Genomic DNA, 21,337 nt, shown 5'->3' on the forward strand with positions numbered 1-21,337 from the left:
AATATTGAAAGCTGCGAAGCTCAAACATCTGCAACGAACACAGAACACACCGTCCAATTGTACAAGTGAACCAGCTGCACGCAACTACTAGGTTTGCCAATACTTGTCAGGCTGTTTCTCTCTCTCATCAAATATCAAATATAACGTCATCATGAGTATTATTTATAGAGTTGAGATACAACACACCGAAAGCTAAATCCAACCACCGATGCCCAAAGTCCAGAGTTCCAACCATGGTCAGGTCAATTAGATGAGCTGCCGTTCAAGGCGCTCCCAATAAACACCACTTCGACCGCAGCAAACCTGATAGGTAGGTGTGAGTATCCTGTTCTTGGCCCGAAGATTGTGCTGAGAGAGGAGAAAGGATCGCTTACGTAGCAGTGGCCGCAAAGATCTCAATCCTCCTGGCCGAGCTGAAGGCTGCCAGCAGGCCCGCGAATAGTGCGGTGAAGCCTGCAGCAATTCCAATGCGGGCATAGGGATTCTTGACCACAAATAGCGCATAAATCGAAAGGACAGGGATGATGGAGGACAAGACGGTCGCGATCAGGGTGCCCGCCTTCAGGAGTTTCGATTCATCGTAAGAGATCATGCCGGCTTCAGCGTCCACCGGGCGGCCAGCAGTTCGCCAGAGCCCAAAGTATTTGTGGAGCACAGAGATCAATACCCAGGAGGTGAATTTGGTGAATTTGTCCCGCTCGCCACGGGACCGGCCAATTTGGACAAATCTCGAGCCTTCTTCAACTTCCCACAGTCGAGATTCACTCCTAAGGAGGAAGTTTGCTCCCCCACGCTCATCCATCAGCCAGTCGCGAAGTGCTCCGAGTTGTGAGGGAGCTGGAGGGTGCAGTTCACTGAGGCGTGACACTACGTTCGTGTTCGATTAGCCTTCACCTTCATCAAGGCTGACCGCACTCGAACGCGCAAAGGAAGGTATGAAAGCTGTACCTTGTAGCAGCAGATCATCTAGGATTCGTTCATTAATTAGCCATATGCTGGGAACCAAGCGATAGGAGCCAAGTCATCGACACCAGTCGACATACTATACTGTCCCACCCCTTTCCGAAGAGCCTGCAGTTTCTGGTTCTGCTCACTTCCGCCATTCCCATCCTCCCTCAGCGTCTTGAAGGAATTGGAGAACGGTCTGTCCGTCGCTTTGTCGCGTCGGCATTGATCTAGAAACTCGGCCTCGAGTTCTTGAACTTCGGCTTGCAGGCTTAGCAGACTAATGGCGTTTGCAAAATCGTATTTCCGAAAGATGGCAAGGCTTTCATCTCTGGTCATAAGAGTCGCAAGCCGGTGGTATCCTTTTTGATCTGCGGGCAGGTTTGGACAGGTCATGTTGATCCAAGGACGCTGGAGCGAGTTACGGGAGGTTAGATGACCAAGCTGGACAGTGAGGAAGGAGTGGACGGGGTAGATGCACCCGGCGGAATGATCTGATCTCATCTTTTGACAGGGCCAGAGACACACCGCCACCGCCACCGCGACGCCACTGACCTTCCAGCCCAACTTCCCGCAGCCTCCTCAGCATTGATTCGCACGGCAAGGTCCCCAAGGGGCAAGTTTCCACGACGCCCGACTCTGCTGCGGAAGCGACAGCCAATGCGGGTGCGGCTCGCGGCGAAAGTCACATGCCACATGCTTCCAAAGCTAGGATGCACCCTGAAGCCTAGGAAAGATTACGAGAGAGAGCGCTGCTCGAGTTTTTAATCAATGTTACCCTGAGCGCGTGAGCAGTCACCATGATGGACGCGTGGCATTTCCAGCCAGGCAGTCAGCGTGACATTTGCAGCCATTCTCGCAAGCCTCCTATCTCTTAAGATCGTGCCACTCGGGTCATATCAGAGTGCTGCCTCGTCTACGTCATTTGCAGCCATCCTTCGAGCATCCCATCTCTCTCTCTAAGATGGTGCTACTCTGATCATATCAGAATGTTGTCTCGTCTACCTTCCTCCTGAAGAGGCCGACGCGGGGCTGCGGTACTTCAGCCAACTCTTCCCCTCCATCATCCCTCTTGCCATTGTCGTGTACGAGCCAGCCGCAAGATTCTTTGGTGGATAATGATCAGCAACCTGACAGGAAGAAGAATACCTTCGAATACACTGGAGCTTCTACGACAGGCAAAGAAGAGCAGGTCGGTACTATTATCTCAGATAGACGAGATACAAGTCGTGCATGATGTGCTCGGGGAATGCTACGGAACCATACAAGCCGGCCGGAACCCCAAGGTACCTCCATCGGTGGAGCGTGCCTTGCGCATCTGTCAGATGAGATCTGTACAGCTCGAGAAAGCATTCGCGGCCGCGGTTGACCTCGATTTGGTCTCCAAGAAACGGCTTACGAAGCTGAGGAACGTCAAGATTTTAATGCTGACGGAAAACGAACGTAAGGCAGCTCTGAGGGGTTTCAAGAGCGCTGTTCTTTTGCTACGAGCCCTCTGTTCAGAGTAAGCAAGCCACGATAATGATCACTGGCTACTATAATGATACGCAGTGCTAACTTAACCTACTGCACCGCAGGATTCGCCTTCAGCGTCAACTTGTGGACATGAGGTATGTCATATAACACTCTCCAGTCGCCAGGAAGGCCCACCCTAACTGTACCTGCACATCTTTAATTGTTTGAGCTACAGCGCCGGTTTGGCCGCATTACTCGCCGACCGTTACGATGAGGCTGCCTCGCAGTCAGCAGAGGCTCCTCAACCCGATCATATCTACATTGATAGCGAAGACAACCATGACCATGACCACTATCACATGGAACGGGAACAGGAACAGGAGAAGCACGGTCTTCGATCCGTGCAGTCACAGAAACTGAAACCCACGCTGTACGCGAAGGGCAACGTTGGTCGCAACTGGACGGAACTGATCAAGCAGAATTTCACCAGAAATGCCACCATTATTGTCGACGGCGGACTTGGGTATCAACCCCGGAGAGTCACTGTTCGGGCGAAGATGGACACGGGCTGCAACGACAACCTCATCACCTTGGAAGTGTTTGAGAAATTCGGCATGGACAAATCAATACTCGTCGAGATTCCCGAGGAAGATCAGTTTGATCTAGTCATGCTCGAAGGAGCAAGGTGCCACATTCTGTACAAGGTCCATCTGACTTGGTACTACGACGGTGACATGAAGATGCGCCACTCCGACTTCTTCGTGGTCAAGACTGGGCCGTTTGATATGCTCATCGGCTCCGATCGATTGGCTCAGGAATTCGCAGAACACGGCCGGCCAGGCCTGGTTGTAGGGAAGAAGAACAAGAAAAAGGGTAAGTATATACACAGGTACCGGACCGACATTTGATTGCGCCACGCACCCAGAAGCTGACCCCGGTCAAACTATACAGCCGATCGCCAGAAGGAAATAGACGACCATGCCAAGCATCTAAAAGAACAAGAGACCCTGGAATTGGAGGAGCGCAAGGCACAACAAGCAAAGGCAAAAGTATCTCCACCAGCACTAGCAAAGAAGGGTAAGAAGTTTTTGAGTTTCTTTAGGAGAAGGAAATGATCGATTTGGACCATGTTGCGGCACAGAGGAGCTGAATCGCATCGGTGCGGTGCAGTGCGCCTTGATTGTGATTCAGGCTACGTTAGAATAGAAGCTGTGCCCAACCTGGATTGAGGGCCAGAGTGCCGCCGGCGGCAAGTGCGAGATCCCGAGGTATAAGTCGTGGTCGTTCAGGTTGGGCCCGAGGATAGCTGTGTATTCATCTGTGTATCGCAGACCGAGCATGAACATGCGATCGATCGTCACCATCTCTACCGGTACGCCCAGCCCGAGGGGCGGTTGCATCTTAACAGCAAGGCCGTAGTATACATTGGTGGCATCCTCCCTTGATATCATATAGCAGTGCACACCACAGCATAGCATATCTTATCATACGCCGCGAGCGTTCTAATTCCTTGGTTGTGGATGTGTGCTTTCAGATGGGCTGCAGGCTGCAGGCTGCAGCTGCAGCTGAAGCTGAAGCTGTAGCTGTAACTGTAGGCTTTATCCAAACTGTACCAGTGACGAGACGGCGTAAGAGGGAATGTGATGAGGACCTCCAATGCTGCACTGCGTGGTCTTCTGGCTGTTTCATCCAACCAGAGTAGACTAGGAATCAGGGACCACTCGGAGAGAAATCCATCTCGCAGGGCGTCACAAGAGGCCTCCTTCCAAGGTCCTCTATCGAGTGCCACGAGGTAGTGGATGCGCGTGCTTTGAGAATATGGCCCCGAACGCGGCAAGGCGCTCTCTGCTCGGCCCGGTGGATAATGAATCTTTCGCCAGAGCTGCCAGCCTTGCGCGCTTCACACTTTCTTCGTCTCCGGTCCAATCTTCGGAAATGGTATAGCTCACGGAAGCCAGAGCAGTTGGGATCGGGGCTGGTTGCTCGCGGGCGTCTTCTCCACCATCGAACTTCCTCTTGCGTGTTGCGACTGGAGCTGTCTCTGAAGTATATTGGATCGTGACGGTCGGCCAGCTTTGGGACGGCAAGCTTAGGCCGTCCCAGGCGTCCCATTCACGTGCGTCTCGAGTAAAAGACTTCTTGATGCCCACGCGGAGATTGGTGGCATTAACAGGCGAGCAGACCACTTCGGCAAGTTTACAGATTTCCTCGTCGGTAGCCAGAAGATAGGCCTTGTGCACCGGCCATGCATGACAGCGGATATTAAGGTCTTTTTCAGATTGATAATCGCACTAGATTTTAAATTTCAGGAGCAGGATCACGCCGAAAAGCTACTGTGAGTATACTTTTACCCTTATCAATCTAACATCACCTTCAGGGCCAAAGCAAGCGAGGTCTTCCAAATGTCGTATCCTTTGTTCGAACGACATTTCGACCGGCATCATGTGGACAAAAACCTCCTTCGGAGGCCGCGCGGGATTGGGATACTGCACCGAGTTCCGCTTACGAATCTCGGTAAAGGTAGGAAGGAGAGACCCTTCCATACTCGGTCCAGGTCCAGGAGGATAAACGAGGCTGTTGTTGTTTCAGTTGAGCAGCTTGGTTTCGTTGCAGTCCACGTAGGTCAAGAAGCACAACAGGAAGTCAAGACAGAGCAGCAACGCATATCGCTCGTAGGTATATTCGCCGTACAGTAAGTAGGTAGGTTGGTTGTCTGTTGAGGCTGAGGCTGAGGCTGAGGCCTGACACCGTTTACTTCGAAGTAGTACTAGGCCAAGGAGGCTTAGGAGGCCAACCCGTTTCGGTGTAGGTCATCGTCGAGTCCCTGCCACGTGATCGAGCCGTGCACGTGACATTGGCCGGTGGACGGGTCACGTGGCAGGCTGTGACTCACATACCACTGCAGCCTTGCACTCTCCAGGTTTTCGCTCGCTTGGTGGTATCCGTGCACTCCGAGCACTAAGTTTGCCAACTTACCTATATGGAAGGGCAGTGCGACAGCAATTCGAGTCTTCCAGAAATCACTACTCTGTAAGGTCCAACTCTAAAGCCTTACACGCCATTGACCGGAGGTTCTTCTACATATACCATAACATACAGTGCACACGGCTGACTTTCGGCGGGGGCCAAACCCAAACCCAAGCTCGGCTCAGCTCAACTCAGCCCCAGGCATCCACGCCTAATAATGAATGAGACATAGAGCACTCACTGAGTGTCCACGCCTAATAGGGAATGAGACACGGAACACTCACTAGGTAGGTGGACAGTCGGCAGGTGAGGGAGAGGGTGAGACCTTGGGATAGTAGTATCTATCCGTCCGTACTCCGTAGTAGTAGTGTAGTAGTGTAGTAGTGTAGTACTCGTAGTGGTGGTGGTACGTAGTGGTAGTGGAGGGAGTGGAGGGAGTGGGGTATGTGAGGCGGGAATGGCTTCCTGCTCGCTGCGCTGTGAGACACGACACGGCTATTATTCCCTCATGCTGCGGCCGACGCTGACGCTGACGCTGCCGACGATCACACTCGGAACTTCACGGCAGAGAGAGAGAGAGAGACAGAGAGAGACACTCCCTCACTCACTCACTCTCCCTCTCAGCTCTTTGATATGTTGCGCTGGAAAGGTGAGACATCTGGTCTGGGCGGGTCGAATCGACCTAGAACACCTCAAGAATACTCGACCGAGCACTCCGTGTCCTGGTCAACCCCGCCGACTACGTCTGCTGTATATTTCCATTTCAATGCGGGATGTGCTCGATGCTCTAAATTGAAATTTGAACGTGGATGGTTTGTTTGCAAGTGTGAAATTATCGTAACTATCAACTCAGAGTAATGACTATTTGTCTGTGGTTCATGTCGTATGTGTGGTATGCCGCGGGTCGTGCTGGAGTCCTGGTCCTGATTTCCATGCATTTTCCTGCTTCCCCAGATGCAAAGGTGAAGAACTGAAGTGCCGTGTCGGTGAGCATGGTGGTTGTCGTCCAAGGGACTTTGGTGGTCTCCCTTTCGCCCTATTATGCTTTTGCGTATGCTGGTCCCTTTCCTCATTTCCCCTTCCCTTTGACATGATGATATTAGAGAGTCGTGGCTTGGTCGTTGCCGCATTAAAACTCATCGCGTTCGTCTGTCTTCGTCTCGGTGTGCCCGAGCCGAGGGATGGATGCGTGAAGACCTAGTTCCAGTCTCCCCAGGTCCCTTTCGCAGCCGCGGCAGTCACGGTCACGGTCACATACTCTGTCACAGGAGCAGGAGTGACATAAGCAGTGGTAGTGGCCCATTCGGTGGTGGTACCCCAAGCAGTGGTGGTGGCAGTCTCGTAGGCCGTGGTGGTGTCCGTCTCGGTCACGGTCTTGTACACGGGAGTGGCAGTGGTCACGGTCTCGGTCTTGTAGGCAGTTGCCCAGGCCGTGATGGTGGCATACGCCGTGGTGGTGGAGGTGGCCCAAGCAGTGGTGGTACCCCAAGCGGTGGTGGTGTCATATTCAGTGGTGGTTGCCCAAGCCGTGGTGGTCTAGGACATAGAGAAGCACGGTCAGCCGTTGATCTTTATAGTATCGATGACATGGTAGTCATGTAATGTATGACAAAACTCACCTCATAGGCCGTCTCGGTCACGGTCACGGCAGACTTCCCCCAGTCATTCCAGCTTCCACTGTCCTGGCGGGGATTGAGAGCAGCAGCGCTGGCGCCGGCAACAAGAGCAGCAAGAGAGAAGAACTTCATGTTGAATAGTTCTGTTGGAGCGAAGGTGCTGGGAGGTCCAAGCGAGGGATATAAGATGTAGATGTGGGATAACGAAGGGCCTGGAAGGTTGGATGGCGGAACGAAGGAACTGATCTTCTCTCTTGTGCAAGGCTGGAGGTTGAAGGGTTGAGGAAGGGAAGACAATTCACGAACCTACCTCGACCATCTTTATACCTTTGAGGCACCGCTCCACGCTCATCCGTGGAGGGGGAGGAGTGTGCCGGGCTGGGATGATCTCACAGAGAGCACGCAAGGCGTGTTCCTGCCCTGCCACCACTGTGACTTGACTCTGAGACATTTCCCACCAGTCAACAGCATTGCCCGCCTTCGGTGTTGTTCTGGATCCTACGGATACGCCCTCTCGTCTCCCCAGCTGAGTGAGGCCTGACGAGGTCAGCCAGCGTTCCCAGCCACGGGGCCAACGGGAAGCGGGTTAGCCATCCATGTGCACACCGGCACACAAGGAAGGTTGCAAGAATGACACCTAAGTACTGGCTGATCCACCGCCGACCTGGCCGTGGTCCTGCAGAAGCGTGCGACCTGCAGGACATGTGTACAATCCCGCTGGCAGGTCGCTCGGTCATCCATGTTCCATTGTGGAGGTGAGGCTGTCGGGCCCGAATGAACCTGGTTTATTATGACACACACAAAGCCTCGCCATAGGGCGGCCGTATTCGCCATAGGGTAAAAAGATGAGGTCAGGTCAAGCTTCCCAGCCTCAAGCGAGGAAGAGTAAATATTTAGAATGCGCCATCCCCGGAGAAGCTCTAGCGTGGGCGTGGTACAGCAGGAACAGGTCCCTAGCTGGATGTAGGCCTGTCTTTTCCCCGCGTCGGCAGGCCTAGGAGGCCCTGAGGCCGGTGGTTGCGTCTCCCGGTGACCGGGATACCCTGGAATCTGGATCACTCAGCCTCCCTTTGTGCCGGCAAGGGAGGCTCTGGATGGTGAGGTTTCAGCCATCAGAGGACGCCCAACGCCGGCCGACTTGGGTCTTTCAGCCTCCATCAGCCAACGGATTTTTCGGGGTCCTGGAATTCCCACTTCCCACTTCCCACTTCCACCTGTTTGCTGTTCCGGGCAACCGGCTGTGCTGGCTATTCTGACCACCAGTCTATTCCAGTACGAGTGAAACCTCTGCTCTTCTTTCTGTCAGCCGAACTACCGCAGGCTCGGCCCTGTACAGAGTAAGCAAGGTACTGGATGCCAGTCTGTGTGCCGTATTTGGAGCACTACATTGACAGGTTGCTTTCCAACCATCCAAAATACGGCCATGGGAAGCGAGGTTGGGTATGTCCTCCCCCCTGTTAACTTTTTGAGCTACTCGAATGCTGGGAGACCGGGTTATTTCTCGCCTGCATATCACAGCTGATCGTTTTGTAAAGCCAGCATTCTAACACTTGTGGCTTCGTGTGATGGAGTTGCCTTACGCATCTGAATAACAAAGTCTATAACATCACCTGAGCCGGTTGGAGCATGCCGTCGTACTGTGTAATCGCGCGGTTGGCACTCCTCCTCTGACTGGCCCACATCTCTATCCGACGAAGACCGACCTCTTCTTGAGGCCGAGGAGTCCGTAGGCCGCGGCCTGACCAACCCCTCTCACAGTAACGCCTATGGCCCCTATGGCCCCTACAGACTATTGCAACCTGCTACGTCTGGCATTGGGGGTGGCACTTTCAGACCCTTCTGGGCGATATTGACTCTTCGCCTGGAAGAACTGAGGGAGGGCAAGACGACAGTAGGCTGCCTGTGAACACGGGGTCCGGCGGTTTAGCCCTGTAGATCTCTGGCCTGGACAGGACCAAGGTGAGACGAACGCCATCGCTAAAAGACATGAGGCATTGTCGCCATAAAGAGATATTCTGCCTTGCGGCATAGAAGCCTGAGTTGTGCATCGTCACAAGGTAAGGTAATGGGGCTAGAATATCCGTATTTCCAGTGTCAAGACAGCGGATGAATGATGTAGATGAGAGCCACCGACCCAGTTTCCGGTGGATAGATCTGCATTTGTCTGTACAAAGAGGGTGGAAAGCGCAGACGCTCCATAGGTACTCGTATCGTGCTTTAGAGCTTATGCCGTACCCGCCCATTGGGGACTCCAGAATGGTATAGCCTTACTGGGAATGCGACGAGGACTCGGTTCCCGTCCCGCTGAATGTGGACTCCGTAGGCTGTCTCAACCGTGAGCAAACCAAGCATGTCCACTGGGTAACCTTAACTCGCTGGCCTGATCTTGATCAATTCTGACGTATGGCCGGTGGAGGAGACGCTACCATTGTCAAAGTGCACGCCGCCATATGGTGATTGAAAGACACCCCGTCCCGAGTATGTGGCCACATAGCCGATGTGAAGCCCATCAAACAAAGACAGACACCTGTATTTGACATTCGTACCCGTCCCGGCCTCTTGACATCGGAGCTGCGTTTGCAGACCGCCTTCGGATCCTCGAGGGTCAGATTCTGAGACATTGTCTTGCCGCCAATGTCTACAAGCAACCGTCGGCAGGTAGCGGATATGAACCGGACGGATATTGAGAGCTGTTTGTTCGTAGAAGAACAAGCTGCCACAACTAGGATTGGGTGTCTCGTTCTCCAACCCCAAATCTGTTCACTCTGAATTGATATGCGCCAGTTTCGGGACGTCGTTTTATGAGGTGGTCAAGGCTTTGTCCATGCCTCCCTCGCCCCACCGTGTCAGCTCATCCCAAGCTATCCAGACACGAGGGAAGCCTGTCTGACAGATTCTTAGACAGAACAGAACAGCATTCCACGCGTAGATGCCTCACCCACGGTCACTGCACACCACCACCTCCACAGCCTTGGCGGCCACGGTCAACACTTCACCCAACACTTCACCGCACCCAAAATACTGGTTGATATATTATTGCCGCGAGATTCCTCCCAACAATCCACCGAGACAAACCCAGGCCTCGATGGTCTAGGTGTTTGGACGGTGGTGCGTTAACCACTCTCTCTAAGCAAACCAAAAAAGTTCGAGCCCTCCCGAAAGAAATCCTGGGTACAACCCCGGTCTTGCGAGGTAGAAGAGCGTGTGATTTCCCCTCCCGGGGTAAAACACCGTTGGCCAGACAAGATCGGTGTGTTGTACAGCACCCACCGGGGTTTTCACTTGGTTCCAACCTGCTTCTAGAAGACCCTAAGAACGGGGAAATTGCTAGGAGGTCAGCTTGGTTCAATAAGTTTTTTGCCTTTTTTGCCTTTTTTGCCTTTTTTGCCTTTTTAGCATTTTTTTGCCCTTGCCAGATTGAATACACGTGACAGCTTCTACTACACCTGAGAGTTGTCGCGCCAACACTGACCAACGTGTCGTAGGTGCGCCCGAAGCATGAGGCTGCCTCTCGGAGAACAGCTCATGACTCGAGATGACCTGCACATGGCCTAGTGCAGGAGTGTTTCCAGGCAGAGCCGTGCCAGGGTGGAGAAGGCCAAGGTGGTACAACACTTGCTCCCTCATATGGGCTCATTATCCTTTGGGGAGATGGCTGCGAGCCATATATCGAGGGGTTCAACCACTTGTAGTCCCTCGGACTTTCTGGTCTACCGTGGTTGCAAATTTGGCGAAAATGGGACATAATCCACATTCTCTATATCGCTCGACCAGTTCCGTAGATTTCTCGGAGTTGTTCCCGTTGGTCGTCGGAGCCCCATTGACTGCGTTCTGCTCCTCTTTCACGCCCTCAACCAAAGCGACGAATCCTGTATCAATGGGAACAGAACCCAGGAAAGGCACGTTGGACTCTCGAGCCATCACCTCCCCCCCTCCTTTGCTGAAGACGTTGCTAATTTCACCACAGCAGGGGCAGATATATCCAGCCATATTTTCGATGACTCCAAGCACGGGCACTTGTGTCTTGACACAGAAATTCAATTCCTTACGAACGTCGGCTGTAGATATGGCTTGCGGAGTCGTGACCACCACTGCGCCGGAGAGCTTCGGCCTTACGCCGATGTCGAGCGACAGCGTATTCCCGTTCATAGCGGGGTCGGGTTGGGTATCGACGGCAAGTTTGTGTAGTTCCTCCACGATCGCAATGTGTTCGTCGCTAGTGCCCGGTGGGGTGTCAATGAGCAGATAGTCTGTGTTGGGTGGCCAAAGGACATCTGCAACGAATTGTCTGATCATCGCAGTCTTCTTCGGACCGCGCCAAATTACGGCCGAAGAGCGTGAGGGAAGGAGGAAGGCAAGGGACAATGCGTGAAGAGACCCTCGCTTCGCGGGCGCGGCGGAGTGAAGTGTCTGGTGGCCATTTGAGGGTTGCGACTCTCCGTCTCTTGCATCATGAACCTTGACCGGCAACCAGCCGCCAGGGGCTTGTGTAACTTTTTTATCTTCTAGGTTTAGGAGACGAGGGATACTGGGCCCTGTGAGGTCGATGTCGAGGATCCCGACATTGTGCCCCTGCTGCGTGAGGGAAAGGGCGAGCTGAAGAGTCACACTCGATTTTCCGACGCCCCCCTTGCCGGAGAGTATAAGAACGACGTGTTCGATGTTATCGAGGCCCATGACGAGAGATACGAAATGCAGGAAGAGCAGGCGATGACATGAGACCGAAAGAGACGATGAATGAGTTGCAGTCCTGGGGTGATTTGATGTCCAAAAAATAATTGCTAAGCAACCACGGAAAAGACCGATGCGATGGGATGCGATTACTGATTAGGTACTCCGTACTGATGTGGCGTCAGTGCAGCTGTGAACTGCGGTAGAGATTTTCGGGGTTGGCTAGCCTGAACTGGCCCTCTTGCACCGGCTGATTAGGCCATTTAGGCGTCGATGCGGGGGTGGCGTCTAGGCGTGCAGGTACCAAAAGGTACCAAAACCCAGGCATTGGATGCCTGGCCAAAGATTTTCTTTCCAGGCCGTTTCCACAGCCTCATGAAAGCAGCCTTGTGTCCTGGCTTCCTTGAAGGTGCCATGTCCCAATCTCAGCCAGGAATTAAGGAAGTTCCAACAACACACTGCAGTTGTGAGCGGCTGTTGGTGTCCTCACAGCGTGATTATTGCTGAGAACTGGAAACAACTGTGCACGTAAGCAGGTTTGGGCCTCGAATGTACGGAGTAAGCAGGGCTTGTAAGGATTTCGTTTGAGCACGTGCTTCTCTCTTGGCTGGCTGCAGCATTCATAGTAGGCCCAGAGTAGAATTGTTGTTAGGTACGTGGTCCAGCACTGGGAGAGTACTACCTCTATCCCTAGTCTGTTGTGGCCCAACATCATCGGAAGACAGCTCATGATTGAAGTCGATGCCATTCCGGATCATTTCCCTCTTCCCTGCGGCGATATAGACGAAGCGACTCCGAGTGGTGGGTGATCTGCGTCATCGGCGCGAATCGGCGATCTTTCCCCGTCCGCTGTTACAGTGGTTGTTGCACACCAAAAAATCTACTGGGCTGTGGCTGTGGCACACACACAAACTACCTGCGACAACAGCGCAGCTTTTCTCTTTCTCCCGGCACAAGACTCCAACCTGTCCCATCCAGTCTATATCAAGCCAACCCTCCCTTTCTCAACATTTACCCTGGTTCTCAGAGTCCCTTCCGACTGCCAGCCGGTGATTGCGAGCCAATCCATTAGTGTCAAAATTTCCGCCTGAGGCATTTTCAGCTCCAGCAAACAAACGTTCACCTTTCGTCGCAAGTCTGGCAAACTTCACCTGCCTTGCGATTCACATGTCACTCGGGCTGTAACGGCCACGCTTGATAAATAGCCGTCTCGAGCAGCTACTCCATGAGCCGCACAGATCTGCTACGCTTCCTGTCCAAGCCAGCAAAGTGAGTTTTAATCAGCGGTCAATCTCAAGGCCCCATTTCACTGACTGGTACAAGGCCTAGATAACACCAGCTACTTGCGAGTCCAATCATAAAGCCAACATCTATTGCTGTCACAAACACCACTGTTTGATCAACACACAACTCCAGTCGATACCCTGAACGGTATCAGACGCAGACCTCAAGAGAAGGGACCAAATCTGCCCACGATTCCGTTCGTTCAGGAAATCTTCTTCCTCCTCTCCTCCACCCGGCCTCCCTAACGACCCTACGGAAAGGGAACTCTAATCCACTCGGACATTGCTGCTGGCAAAAGCCAGCCTCCCAAACTCCCGCAGATAGTGGGCCTTCTCTTCTCAGGCGGACACCGCATTGTTCGTCTGGGTGGCAGATAGTGCTTCATTGAATCGTCAAGATCCAGTGGATTTAATCTCTGCCCATATCAGCCAATTTCTATACTACGGGACTTTGTCCACCCCTGCGACAAGGATATGGTGCATATTGGGATCCCCGCGAATTACACTGCTTCACCATCAAGCTTTAGTCACACACCGTCGTTGACTATCAATCGTGAAGTTGCGCTAGACCTTGATTCCAGCAATGCATTCGAAGGTCAGTCCCAGTTCCCCCGTGTTGGTTTGCCGCCGCTGACATTGTCAAAGGTCCGGAAAAACTTTTAGAAGTATGGTTCAGTCCATCATCGCATGCCCTCCATGGCTGTTCGGAACCGACCGGACTCAAAGCGGTGCCTGCCGAAGTCTGGAAAGCAATGCTGGATCTCGTCAATTGCAAAGTGTTGTCGATTGTGGAATCCGAAGATGTTGATGCCTATCTTCTCTCCGAGTCGAGCATGTTTGTCTTCCCACATAAGCTTATCTTGAAGACATGCGGCACCACCACCTTGCTCTGCGGTCTACCACGAATCCTCGAGATCGCCACCCTTTTCGGTGGCTTCCCCCGCTCTACCGCACCTCCGTCTCACGGTATTGCGATTGCAGCTGCTCCATACCGAGTGTTCTACAGTCGTAAGAACTACTTGTTTCCCGACCGTCAGCGTGGCCCACATCGCAGTTGGCGTGATGAGGTGCACACGCTTGACAAACTCTTCCTCGGAGGAAGTGCCTACATGATTGGCAAAATGAATGGCGAGCACTGGTATCTCTATTTGACCGAACCGTTCACCATGTTGACACCCCCTGCAAGTCCCCAAAGCATGGACAGTCCTGGAGCTGAAACGGAAACGAAGATCTTGAATTTGCCCTCCTCTTTGGTCCGTGATCGTGGCTCGAAACTATGCGAGGGTGATGATGAGACTCTGGAGATTCTTATGACTGATCTGGATGAGGAGAATGCTAAGCAATTCTACCTGGACCATGCGAGTGCGGTCGCAGAAGATCAGTGGAGGGGATCCCAGGAAGGACAAGACGATCACGTGGACGTGTTCGGCAATGGTTCATCTGATGGGAGTGACATCTCGGTGAAGGAAGAGCCATATCCTGCTGAACTCACAACCGAAGGCCATGCCCTCGGCACTGTTGTCTCTGAGTCTTGCGGCCTGTCAGAGGTCTACCCGACAAGCCACTACCCAGACTCTCGTATCGACGCATATCTCTTCACTCCTTGCGGGTTCTCGGCCAACGGAGTCATTCCTGCGCCACGCGGTGGCAAAGGGACTCACTACTTCACTGTCCATGTGACGCCCGAACCTATCTGCTCATATGCATCTTTTGAGACCAATGTACCTGCCGGTCAGAATGGTCGGGAAACCGCCGACATCATCCAGCACGTTGTGGATATCTTCAAACCTGGCCGGTTCAGCGTCACCCTGTTCGAAGCCAAGAGCAACTATGAAGAGCGAGCTTATGCCGGCGACGACGAATTGGCTCAAATCAAGATGTTGGAGCGACGAGCTGCTCATCGTGCCGCTAGGATGGATACTCTCAAAGGATATCGTCGGGTTGACCGTATCGTCCATGACCTCGACGGTTATGACTTGGTCTTCCGTCACTATGAGAGAGTGGACTGGAAGGGAGGTGCACCGCGCATTGGCGAACGAGGGTTTTAATGGCCTGCGACAGCAGACACTTGACCTCACAAGTTCCATGCGACTGGGAAACATGAGATGGCTTGATGGACTGCATGGAGATGGAGGATGTGATAAGACTCTTGCGGATTGACTACTCTCCTTTTCCGCAGATCCTTATTGGATAGTGCAGGATTGCAGGCTTTCACTCCTTCGACTCGGCCTGCAAACTAGGTATTGATGAATTATCTTGACATAGGTGTCTTTTGACGTTAATTAGTAGCCTAGTAGCCTTCACAAATTGTTTAAGAGAAGTTGGTCGTCGCTTCGATATTTCCACTTTAGAAGCTTGGTGGCTTTCACGGGGTTATAAGAAAAAATGCCCAGTGCCCAGCCGTCACGAGGTATGTCTCTACTGCTACAGTAAATAGATTTTATATAGCTGTTTGGCTGGATATTATTACGTAGCTGTTTGGCAGTGAACGAAGCCAAGCCAAGGGACAAGGCTGAGGCTGAGGCGAGACGGAACAGATAAGACCCGACAAGGGCACGACCCTTCTTGTCAACTGTTGATATGCATGCTCTTACCTGAGCTTTCGTTACCCCTCAGGTTGAAAATCAGGACAATAATAGATACGAGGAGAACGGAGTCTGTACCGTAGGGCGGCAGAGCAAAATACCAGACCCAGTGTGAAAAGCACAAGTGATTTCTCCCAGCGAGCTCGACGATATCCTAAGGATCACGAGTGCATCTTGAGGTAAGTGGCCCTTCACCACTCTATCCCTCAATCGAGAAGATCATGGTGTCCACCAATGCAGCCCGCAAACTAACTTGATGTTTTGGCCTCCCAGGCAGCATAGGAGACCTGTCTTTCCACTTGCATACGGCCAGCCATTGTCTACCCCAGATCAATCCCCTTGGACGACTCTACGTAGGCTTTCCACACCTGGCCGATATCATTCTTGTGGATCCAGTCCAAGTGGCCTGCCATATCAGGGAAGAAGTGACGGAGTCGGTCTCTCAAGATGTCTTCCAGCGGCCGGTTCTCGCTTTCTACCCGGGCTCTTTTCGCTGCCGACATACTGGGCTGACTTTCACGCCAGTGGTAACTATCAGTGCATTAGCTGTGATGCTGCACAGTATGGCGACTCAAGCTCACATTCTTTTGTAGTAAGGTGATCGGATTTCATCAAAAATCTTAAGCGCATCTTTGACACGATCGGACGAGTTGCGAGTGTGCTCGAGAGCCCGTGCAAGGATCCAGGCGTCCTCCATGGCAAATGCTGATCCTGTGCCAAAGCCGCCTGGTCGTTTGATGAGTTTCTCCAGTCGCTCCAGTCGCTCCCAGCTGGGGAATGAGCTTACCTGAGAGTGGATGACTTGCGTCGCCAATGAGGGCAACCTTGTCCCATGCGGTAATGTCTTCCAGACAAGGCCCAGCAAACAAGGCGAATTCTCTCCATTGACCTTCTGGGACCAATGCGATTGCCGCCCTCACCCTGGGATCGAATTCCTGCCCTGGGATCAGCATTTCACCACTGCTCCCATGCGGGGTCGAGAGCGCCTCATACCGTGAAGTTGGATGTGACCTTGTCGTTCGTGACAGGGACTCCCCAGCTCACCGCTGGGTCCGGACGGCTAAGCTTATCAGATGCTCTTAGTGAGATCTCAAACAGGTCTTCATCCGACTCGTCATCAACGCCGGAAAAGAATGCTTGGGTGGTTGTTCCATGCCACGCGCCCATGAGATCGCCTATGGGTACAGCAGATGAGATGGGCACGAGTGTACGCCAGGTTCTGCTGCCTGTAGAGCGCCGAAGGATTTTATCAGTTGGCCGCATCTGGGTCCGGAAGGAGAATACAGATCAATACGCACCGATAAAATGCAGTTGATGGTCTGGAAACAGGGTTCGCCGCACAATCTGGGACAAGTCAGAATGTCTTCAGGGTGAATGCCAAACCGAAGCCGGGGGAAGCAGACCGAACGAAAGCCATCGGCACCAACAACAAGATCTACCAGAGCCTGGGTCCCGTCTTGAAATGTCAGATGGGCGCCCTTCTTATCCAGATCTCGAAGTGAAACGAGCTTCTTATTGTATTGAATGATCCCGGGGGGAATCCTGGCAAGCAGGGCAGACTGAAGCCGAGCCCTGCGAACTCTCGTCCTTGCACGCTTAGAAGTGGAGACTGTGGGATCTGGTTGCGGTGCAGGTAAAAAGACTTCACCAGTGTAGCCGTTCCTAGATCCAAGACTGGCGTTACAATCTTCGACTATCATGAAGCCGACCTGCTCGTGGGATGTGGCTAACCTGTGGGTAGCATTGGACTTGGTACATCCTCGAATTCCATCTGCTGCTCCGAGCAATTCGAGGACCTTCCAACCATTGTCACCGATGCTCAGGCCAGCGCCGACCTCTCGTGGCTCTGGATTCTGTTCGTAAAGAGTGACCGAGACATCCGAGAGCTCAGACAAAGCTATAGCGGTTGCGAGGCCTCCAGGTCCTCCGCCGACAATAGCCACCGTGGTTGAGCGTTGGTAGGAACCCATTCTTGCAAGACGGCCGAGACGCCAAAAGTGCGGATGGCAAGTCTCCTACTTTCACAGTGCGAGGACCGGGCAACGAGGAAGTAAACCCCTGTAGCCACTGGGGCCTACATTTAAACACCTCGCCACACGAAAAGAACCGCCCTTGCGTATCGGCGTGGATGACTCCGAACGAGTGGTTCCCTGGCTCGAGGACATGGGTTATCTCTCTGTCGGTCCTACAAAGAACGCCGTCTGCTAGTAATAGTCTGCACATATACGGACTACATACATACCAGGCACGCCAGGTGCCCAGAGCCACTTCTGTACTCCGTACATACACACGGTTTGATTGGGTGGTTACGGAGGCTCCGAAGCTCCTCGCTTGCAGCCAATCTATCCTAACCATTTCAGGGGAACCATATGGGGTCATCTCCACACGTGGCGTCGTTAAGTCCATAGACGAAGTCCTGCAGCGGTCTGAACGACTCTGGATTCCTGCGCGAAGGATACAAGTCGTGCTGTCTGTGCCCCAGGTCCTTTGCTACCCCAGGTCTTTGCTACGCCATTTCGCAAGAGTTCAGCACGATCATACATTCTGTCTCGAGGAATCCTCTCGGAGCAGCTCCGGACAGCACCACTACTTCTGCCCAGGAGGGCCCGATCTGACTGATATTTCCTCCTTGCCACCCAGTCCCAGGTCAGCACGTCTTCAAGAATGGAAATCACACAATTCGTTTACCAGACTCGTCACAATCACGGCTTAGGCCTCTGTGGTCAAGGTTGAATAAAGCCGACGTTCTGACGCCTCATGCCGTCAATCATCTTGCTTGGAAACCGTCCGACAAGTCTATCTCCATTGCTCTTGAAAGGAAAACAAAATCCCTGCGCCAGCATGTCCAAGGCTCCGGAGATCAGTGTCGACGTCGACGCCGACGACGGCACAAACCACGAACTTCGTGCGGCGCGTGTGGTTGCGCAGACGCCGAAACAAACCCGCCGGGGCTGGTTCTGGGATACACTGGACAAATCGCCCGAGGAGCGACGATTCCTGTTCAAGCTTGATACCGGCCTTCTGACCATTGTTTGCTTTGGTATGTTGCATGCTCGTCCTGGGCTTGACTTGTCGGTGTTCCAGTCTGGCGAACGTACTAATGGGAATACCATCAACAGGATTCTTCGTCAAGTTCCTCGATCAAGCCAACCTGAACAATGCGTTCGTCTCTGGCATGTAAGTCACCCGTCCGCTGTTGCTTTTCACTCCCGAAGACGAAGATGGTGTGTGCATCCCTCCCTGGCTGACAACTGCGGCAAATAGGAAGGAAGACTTGAACATGTTCGGCAATCAGCTCAACTACGTGACGACCATATACACAGTGGGCTCTATTGTTGGGAATATTCCCAGCAATCTTCTCATGACAAGAATCCGGCCGTCAATCTGGCTTCCCAGTTTGATGGTATGAGAGTTTGATACACGCCGTGCACCTGTGCTAACAGACCTCAAGATAATCTGGTCGGTGTTGACCATGTGTTTGTCTCGAGTCAACAATACCAAACAACTATATGCATTGCGCTTCTTCATCGGTCAGTTACAGAGAGATATAAATTCCGCTTTGTCTGACTGGCTCACTGATCAACTTTTCCAGGTTTGTCAGAAAGCGGATTCTACCCCGGCGTCGAATATATGCTCGGTTCTTGGTGTAAGTGTTCGCTTCGCGACCTGCAAGGGCTCCAGGATCCAGGCTCGGTTTTACCTTTGCACAGACACTGGCTGACCCGGGCACTGTCCATCTGCCTCGTACAGACCGGAGGGATGAATTAGCCAAGCGAGCAGGGATCTTCAACTTCACCGGGTCGGTAGCCACCATGTTTTCGGGCTACCTGATGAGCGCAGTGATCAGTCTCGACGGCAGAGGAGGCCTTCGAGGTTGGCAATGGTAGGTCACGTCTCATCTCCTGTTATTCATGTGACAAGTCAAAATAGACTGATGGGGAATCGATTACTGATCAACCTCTCTCTAGGCTATTTATCATGGACGGAGTGATATCCTTGCCCATCGCCATAGCCTCTTTCTTCCTGCTCCCGGATTATCCGGAGATCTCTCGAGTGTGGTATCTGAACGAAGGCGTAAGTACAGTGACCAGGCTGAGGCTACAGATCCGGCAAGAGGCTTCATCTGAACAGTTCTTAACACCCCTCATCTCATAGGACAAGGCAATTGCCAGAAAACGCATGGAATTCGAAGGCCGCCGAAAGAGACAACCGTTCACAAAGAAGAAGGTGTTGAAGATCTTGAGTTCCTGGCACTTGTGGCTTCTACCTCTGCCTATCTTGTGAGTTCAGCCTCCCCAATCATCTATACTTCTGTCTGCCTGCCTGCCTGCCTGCCTGCCTGTCTATTCATCTATCTCATGTCCCGTCCTAACATACACTTTGCCTTGTAGCTTCTGCGCTGGCGCTGGCGGTGGTGGCCAGCCGACCTTTGCGCTGTGGCTGAAAGCATCCAAGCATCCCAAGTACACTATTTCCCAGATCAACACCTACCCTACCACAGTGCCGGCCATGCAGGCTGCCGCTACGCTCGCCTACACTTGGATTTCGGATTCCTTTCTACGTGGTCGGAGGTGGCCTATAATGCTTTGGGCAACGGTATGTGATTTGAAGACATGACATGTTTTCTGTTTCTGTCTCTGTGTCGTTTTTCCGTCCCCTGTTTGATTTCCTTTCTGTATCCTTTCTGATGCGTCTTTGGTTCCCTTTCTGATGCCTGTTTGGTTCCCTCTCTAATGCGTATTTGATTTCCTTTCTAAACCATGCTGCTGACCTTACACGTTGTCCAGACCATCAACTTCATCGTCTTCACTTCTCTAGCGGTCTGGAACATCCCAGTTGGATGGCATTGGGCATGCTATATCTTGATGGGTCAAGCCGTGGCCACCAGTCCTCTCATGATGACGTGAGTAATGTCCCGTTGATTCCTATCATACCGCATCACATCACATCACATCACATCGATTCCTATCATATCATACCATATCATATCACCTCAAGAGAACCCCTGTCATATCATATCATATGAACCGTCGGTGTGTTCACGTCACATCGCTTCCTATCCCATCACATCATATTACATCACCTCAAAGAACCATCCCTGTGTGCTGACAACTCTATTTGAATCAGCTGGACGAATGAACTCTGCTCCGGCGATGCCGAGGAGCGCGCTCTCGTGCTTGCCGTGGTCAACGACTTCCTCCCAGTGATGAACATCTGGCTGCCGCTCCTCATCTGGCAACAGGTCGACGCTCCAAGATACCACACCGGGTTCATCACCGCCTCGTGCCTGATTGTTGTCGGCTTCTTCCTGATCCTGGCGATACTATATCTCTCCCATAGGGACAGGGATAGACACCAGCAGAGGTAGGTGTTGAGTTGTGTTGCGTGCATAGCATGATATCTTGTAGCGCACAAAATCTGACCTTCTAATTAATCCTAGGATGCAACGCGAAGAAAAGGTCCAGGCAGAGCTACAGGCAGAGGCACAGGCACAGGCACAGGCACAGGCACAGGCACAGGCACAGGCACAGGCACACGGAACAGAGACGGCAACAGGAACAGGAAAAGAAACTGCTCAGAGCTCAGGCGAGAGCCCTCTGCCTGTGTGACCACAAATAACGGACGGGTTGGTTGGAATCAGGCTTGGCCATGTTATGTATGTATGGATACGGATATGACTCGTCCTTCTGAGTCCGATCATCCTCGACCGATACTACAGCCTGGCAGAGCGATTACAGATGGTTGACAGGACCGATACTACAGCCTGGCAGAGCGATTGCAGATGTTTGACAGGACCCGTGGAGGCTGGACCACG

General features: G+C 52.7%; 8 protein-coding genes across 8 annotated transcripts; 4 read left to right on the forward strand and 4 right to left on the reverse strand.

Annotated features, from left to right (window-relative positions):
• Nucleotides 1–370: 370 nt before the first annotated feature.
• On the reverse strand, nt 371–1,341 carry A1O3_00412 (uncharacterized protein; the record flags this gene model as incomplete). The annotated part of the gene is made up of 2 exons (XM_007730562.1): nt 371–867; nt 1,044–1,341. The coding sequence occupies 2 exons, from the start codon at nt 1,339–1,341 to the stop codon at nt 371–373; spliced, it is 795 nt and encodes a 264-aa protein (XP_007728752.1).
• A 929-nt stretch (nt 1,342–2,270) lies between these two features.
• Nucleotides 2,271–3,515, forward strand: A1O3_00413 (uncharacterized protein; the record flags this gene model as incomplete). Its single annotated transcript, XM_007730563.1, has 4 exons — nt 2,271–2,449; nt 2,523–2,555; nt 2,636–3,273; nt 3,352–3,515. The coding sequence occupies 4 exons, from the start codon at nt 2,271–2,273 to the stop codon at nt 3,513–3,515; spliced, it is 1,014 nt and encodes a 337-aa protein (XP_007728753.1).
• A 3,049-nt stretch (nt 3,516–6,564) lies between these two features.
• On the reverse strand, nt 6,565–7,115 carry A1O3_00414 (uncharacterized protein; the record flags this gene model as incomplete). The annotated part of the gene is made up of 2 exons (XM_007730564.1): nt 6,565–6,903; nt 6,987–7,115. The coding sequence occupies 2 exons, from the start codon at nt 7,113–7,115 to the stop codon at nt 6,565–6,567; spliced, it is 468 nt and encodes a 155-aa protein (XP_007728754.1).
• A 931-nt stretch (nt 7,116–8,046) lies between these two features.
• A1O3_00415 (uncharacterized protein) lies at nt 8,047–8,279 on the forward strand (the record flags this gene model as incomplete). Its single annotated transcript, XM_007730565.1, has 1 exon — nt 8,047–8,279. A coding segment is annotated over one exon (219 nt), but the record flags the coding sequence as incomplete, so codon positions are not given.
• Nucleotides 8,280–10,661: 2,382 nt separating this feature from the next.
• A1O3_00416 (methionyl-tRNA synthetase) lies at nt 10,662–11,660 on the reverse strand (the record flags this gene model as incomplete). The annotated part of the gene is made up of 1 exon (XM_007730566.1): nt 10,662–11,660. One exon carries the CDS (start codon nt 11,658–11,660, stop codon nt 10,662–10,664), a length of 999 nt encoding a protein of 332 aa, XP_007728756.1.
• Nucleotides 11,661–13,411: 1,751 nt separating this feature from the next.
• A1O3_00417 (adenosylmethionine decarboxylase) lies at nt 13,412–14,985 on the forward strand (the record flags this gene model as incomplete). Its single annotated transcript, XM_007730567.1, has 2 exons — nt 13,412–13,532; nt 13,583–14,985. 2 exons carry the CDS (start codon nt 13,412–13,414, stop codon nt 14,983–14,985), a joined length of 1,524 nt encoding a protein of 507 aa, XP_007728757.1.
• Nucleotides 14,986–15,842: 857 nt separating this feature from the next.
• Nucleotides 15,843–17,492, reverse strand: A1O3_00418 (uncharacterized protein; the record flags this gene model as incomplete). The annotated part of the gene is made up of 6 exons (XM_007730568.1): nt 15,843–16,053; nt 16,104–16,248; nt 16,310–16,457; nt 16,516–16,744; nt 16,817–16,866; nt 16,926–17,492. The coding sequence occupies 6 exons, from the start codon at nt 17,490–17,492 to the stop codon at nt 15,843–15,845; spliced, it is 1,350 nt and encodes a 449-aa protein (XP_007728758.1).
• Nucleotides 17,493–18,363: 871 nt separating this feature from the next.
• A1O3_00419 (uncharacterized protein) lies at nt 18,364–20,890 on the forward strand (the record flags this gene model as incomplete). The annotated part of the gene is made up of 11 exons (XM_007730569.1): nt 18,364–18,562; nt 18,642–18,699; nt 18,787–18,917; nt 18,966–19,052; nt 19,115–19,168; nt 19,273–19,405; nt 19,491–19,596; nt 19,678–19,802; nt 19,914–20,118; nt 20,310–20,425; nt 20,650–20,890. The coding sequence occupies 11 exons, from the start codon at nt 18,364–18,366 to the stop codon at nt 20,888–20,890; spliced, it is 1,455 nt and encodes a 484-aa protein (XP_007728759.1).
• Between the last annotated feature and the right edge of the window lie 447 nt (nt 20,891–21,337).

Source organism: Capronia epimyces (assembly GCF_000585565.1).
Source record: "Capronia epimyces CBS 606.96 chromosome Unknown aczIQ-supercont1.1, whole genome shotgun sequence".
NCBI classification, from domain to species: domain Eukaryota; kingdom Fungi; phylum Ascomycota; class Eurotiomycetes; order Chaetothyriales; family Herpotrichiellaceae; genus Capronia; species Capronia epimyces.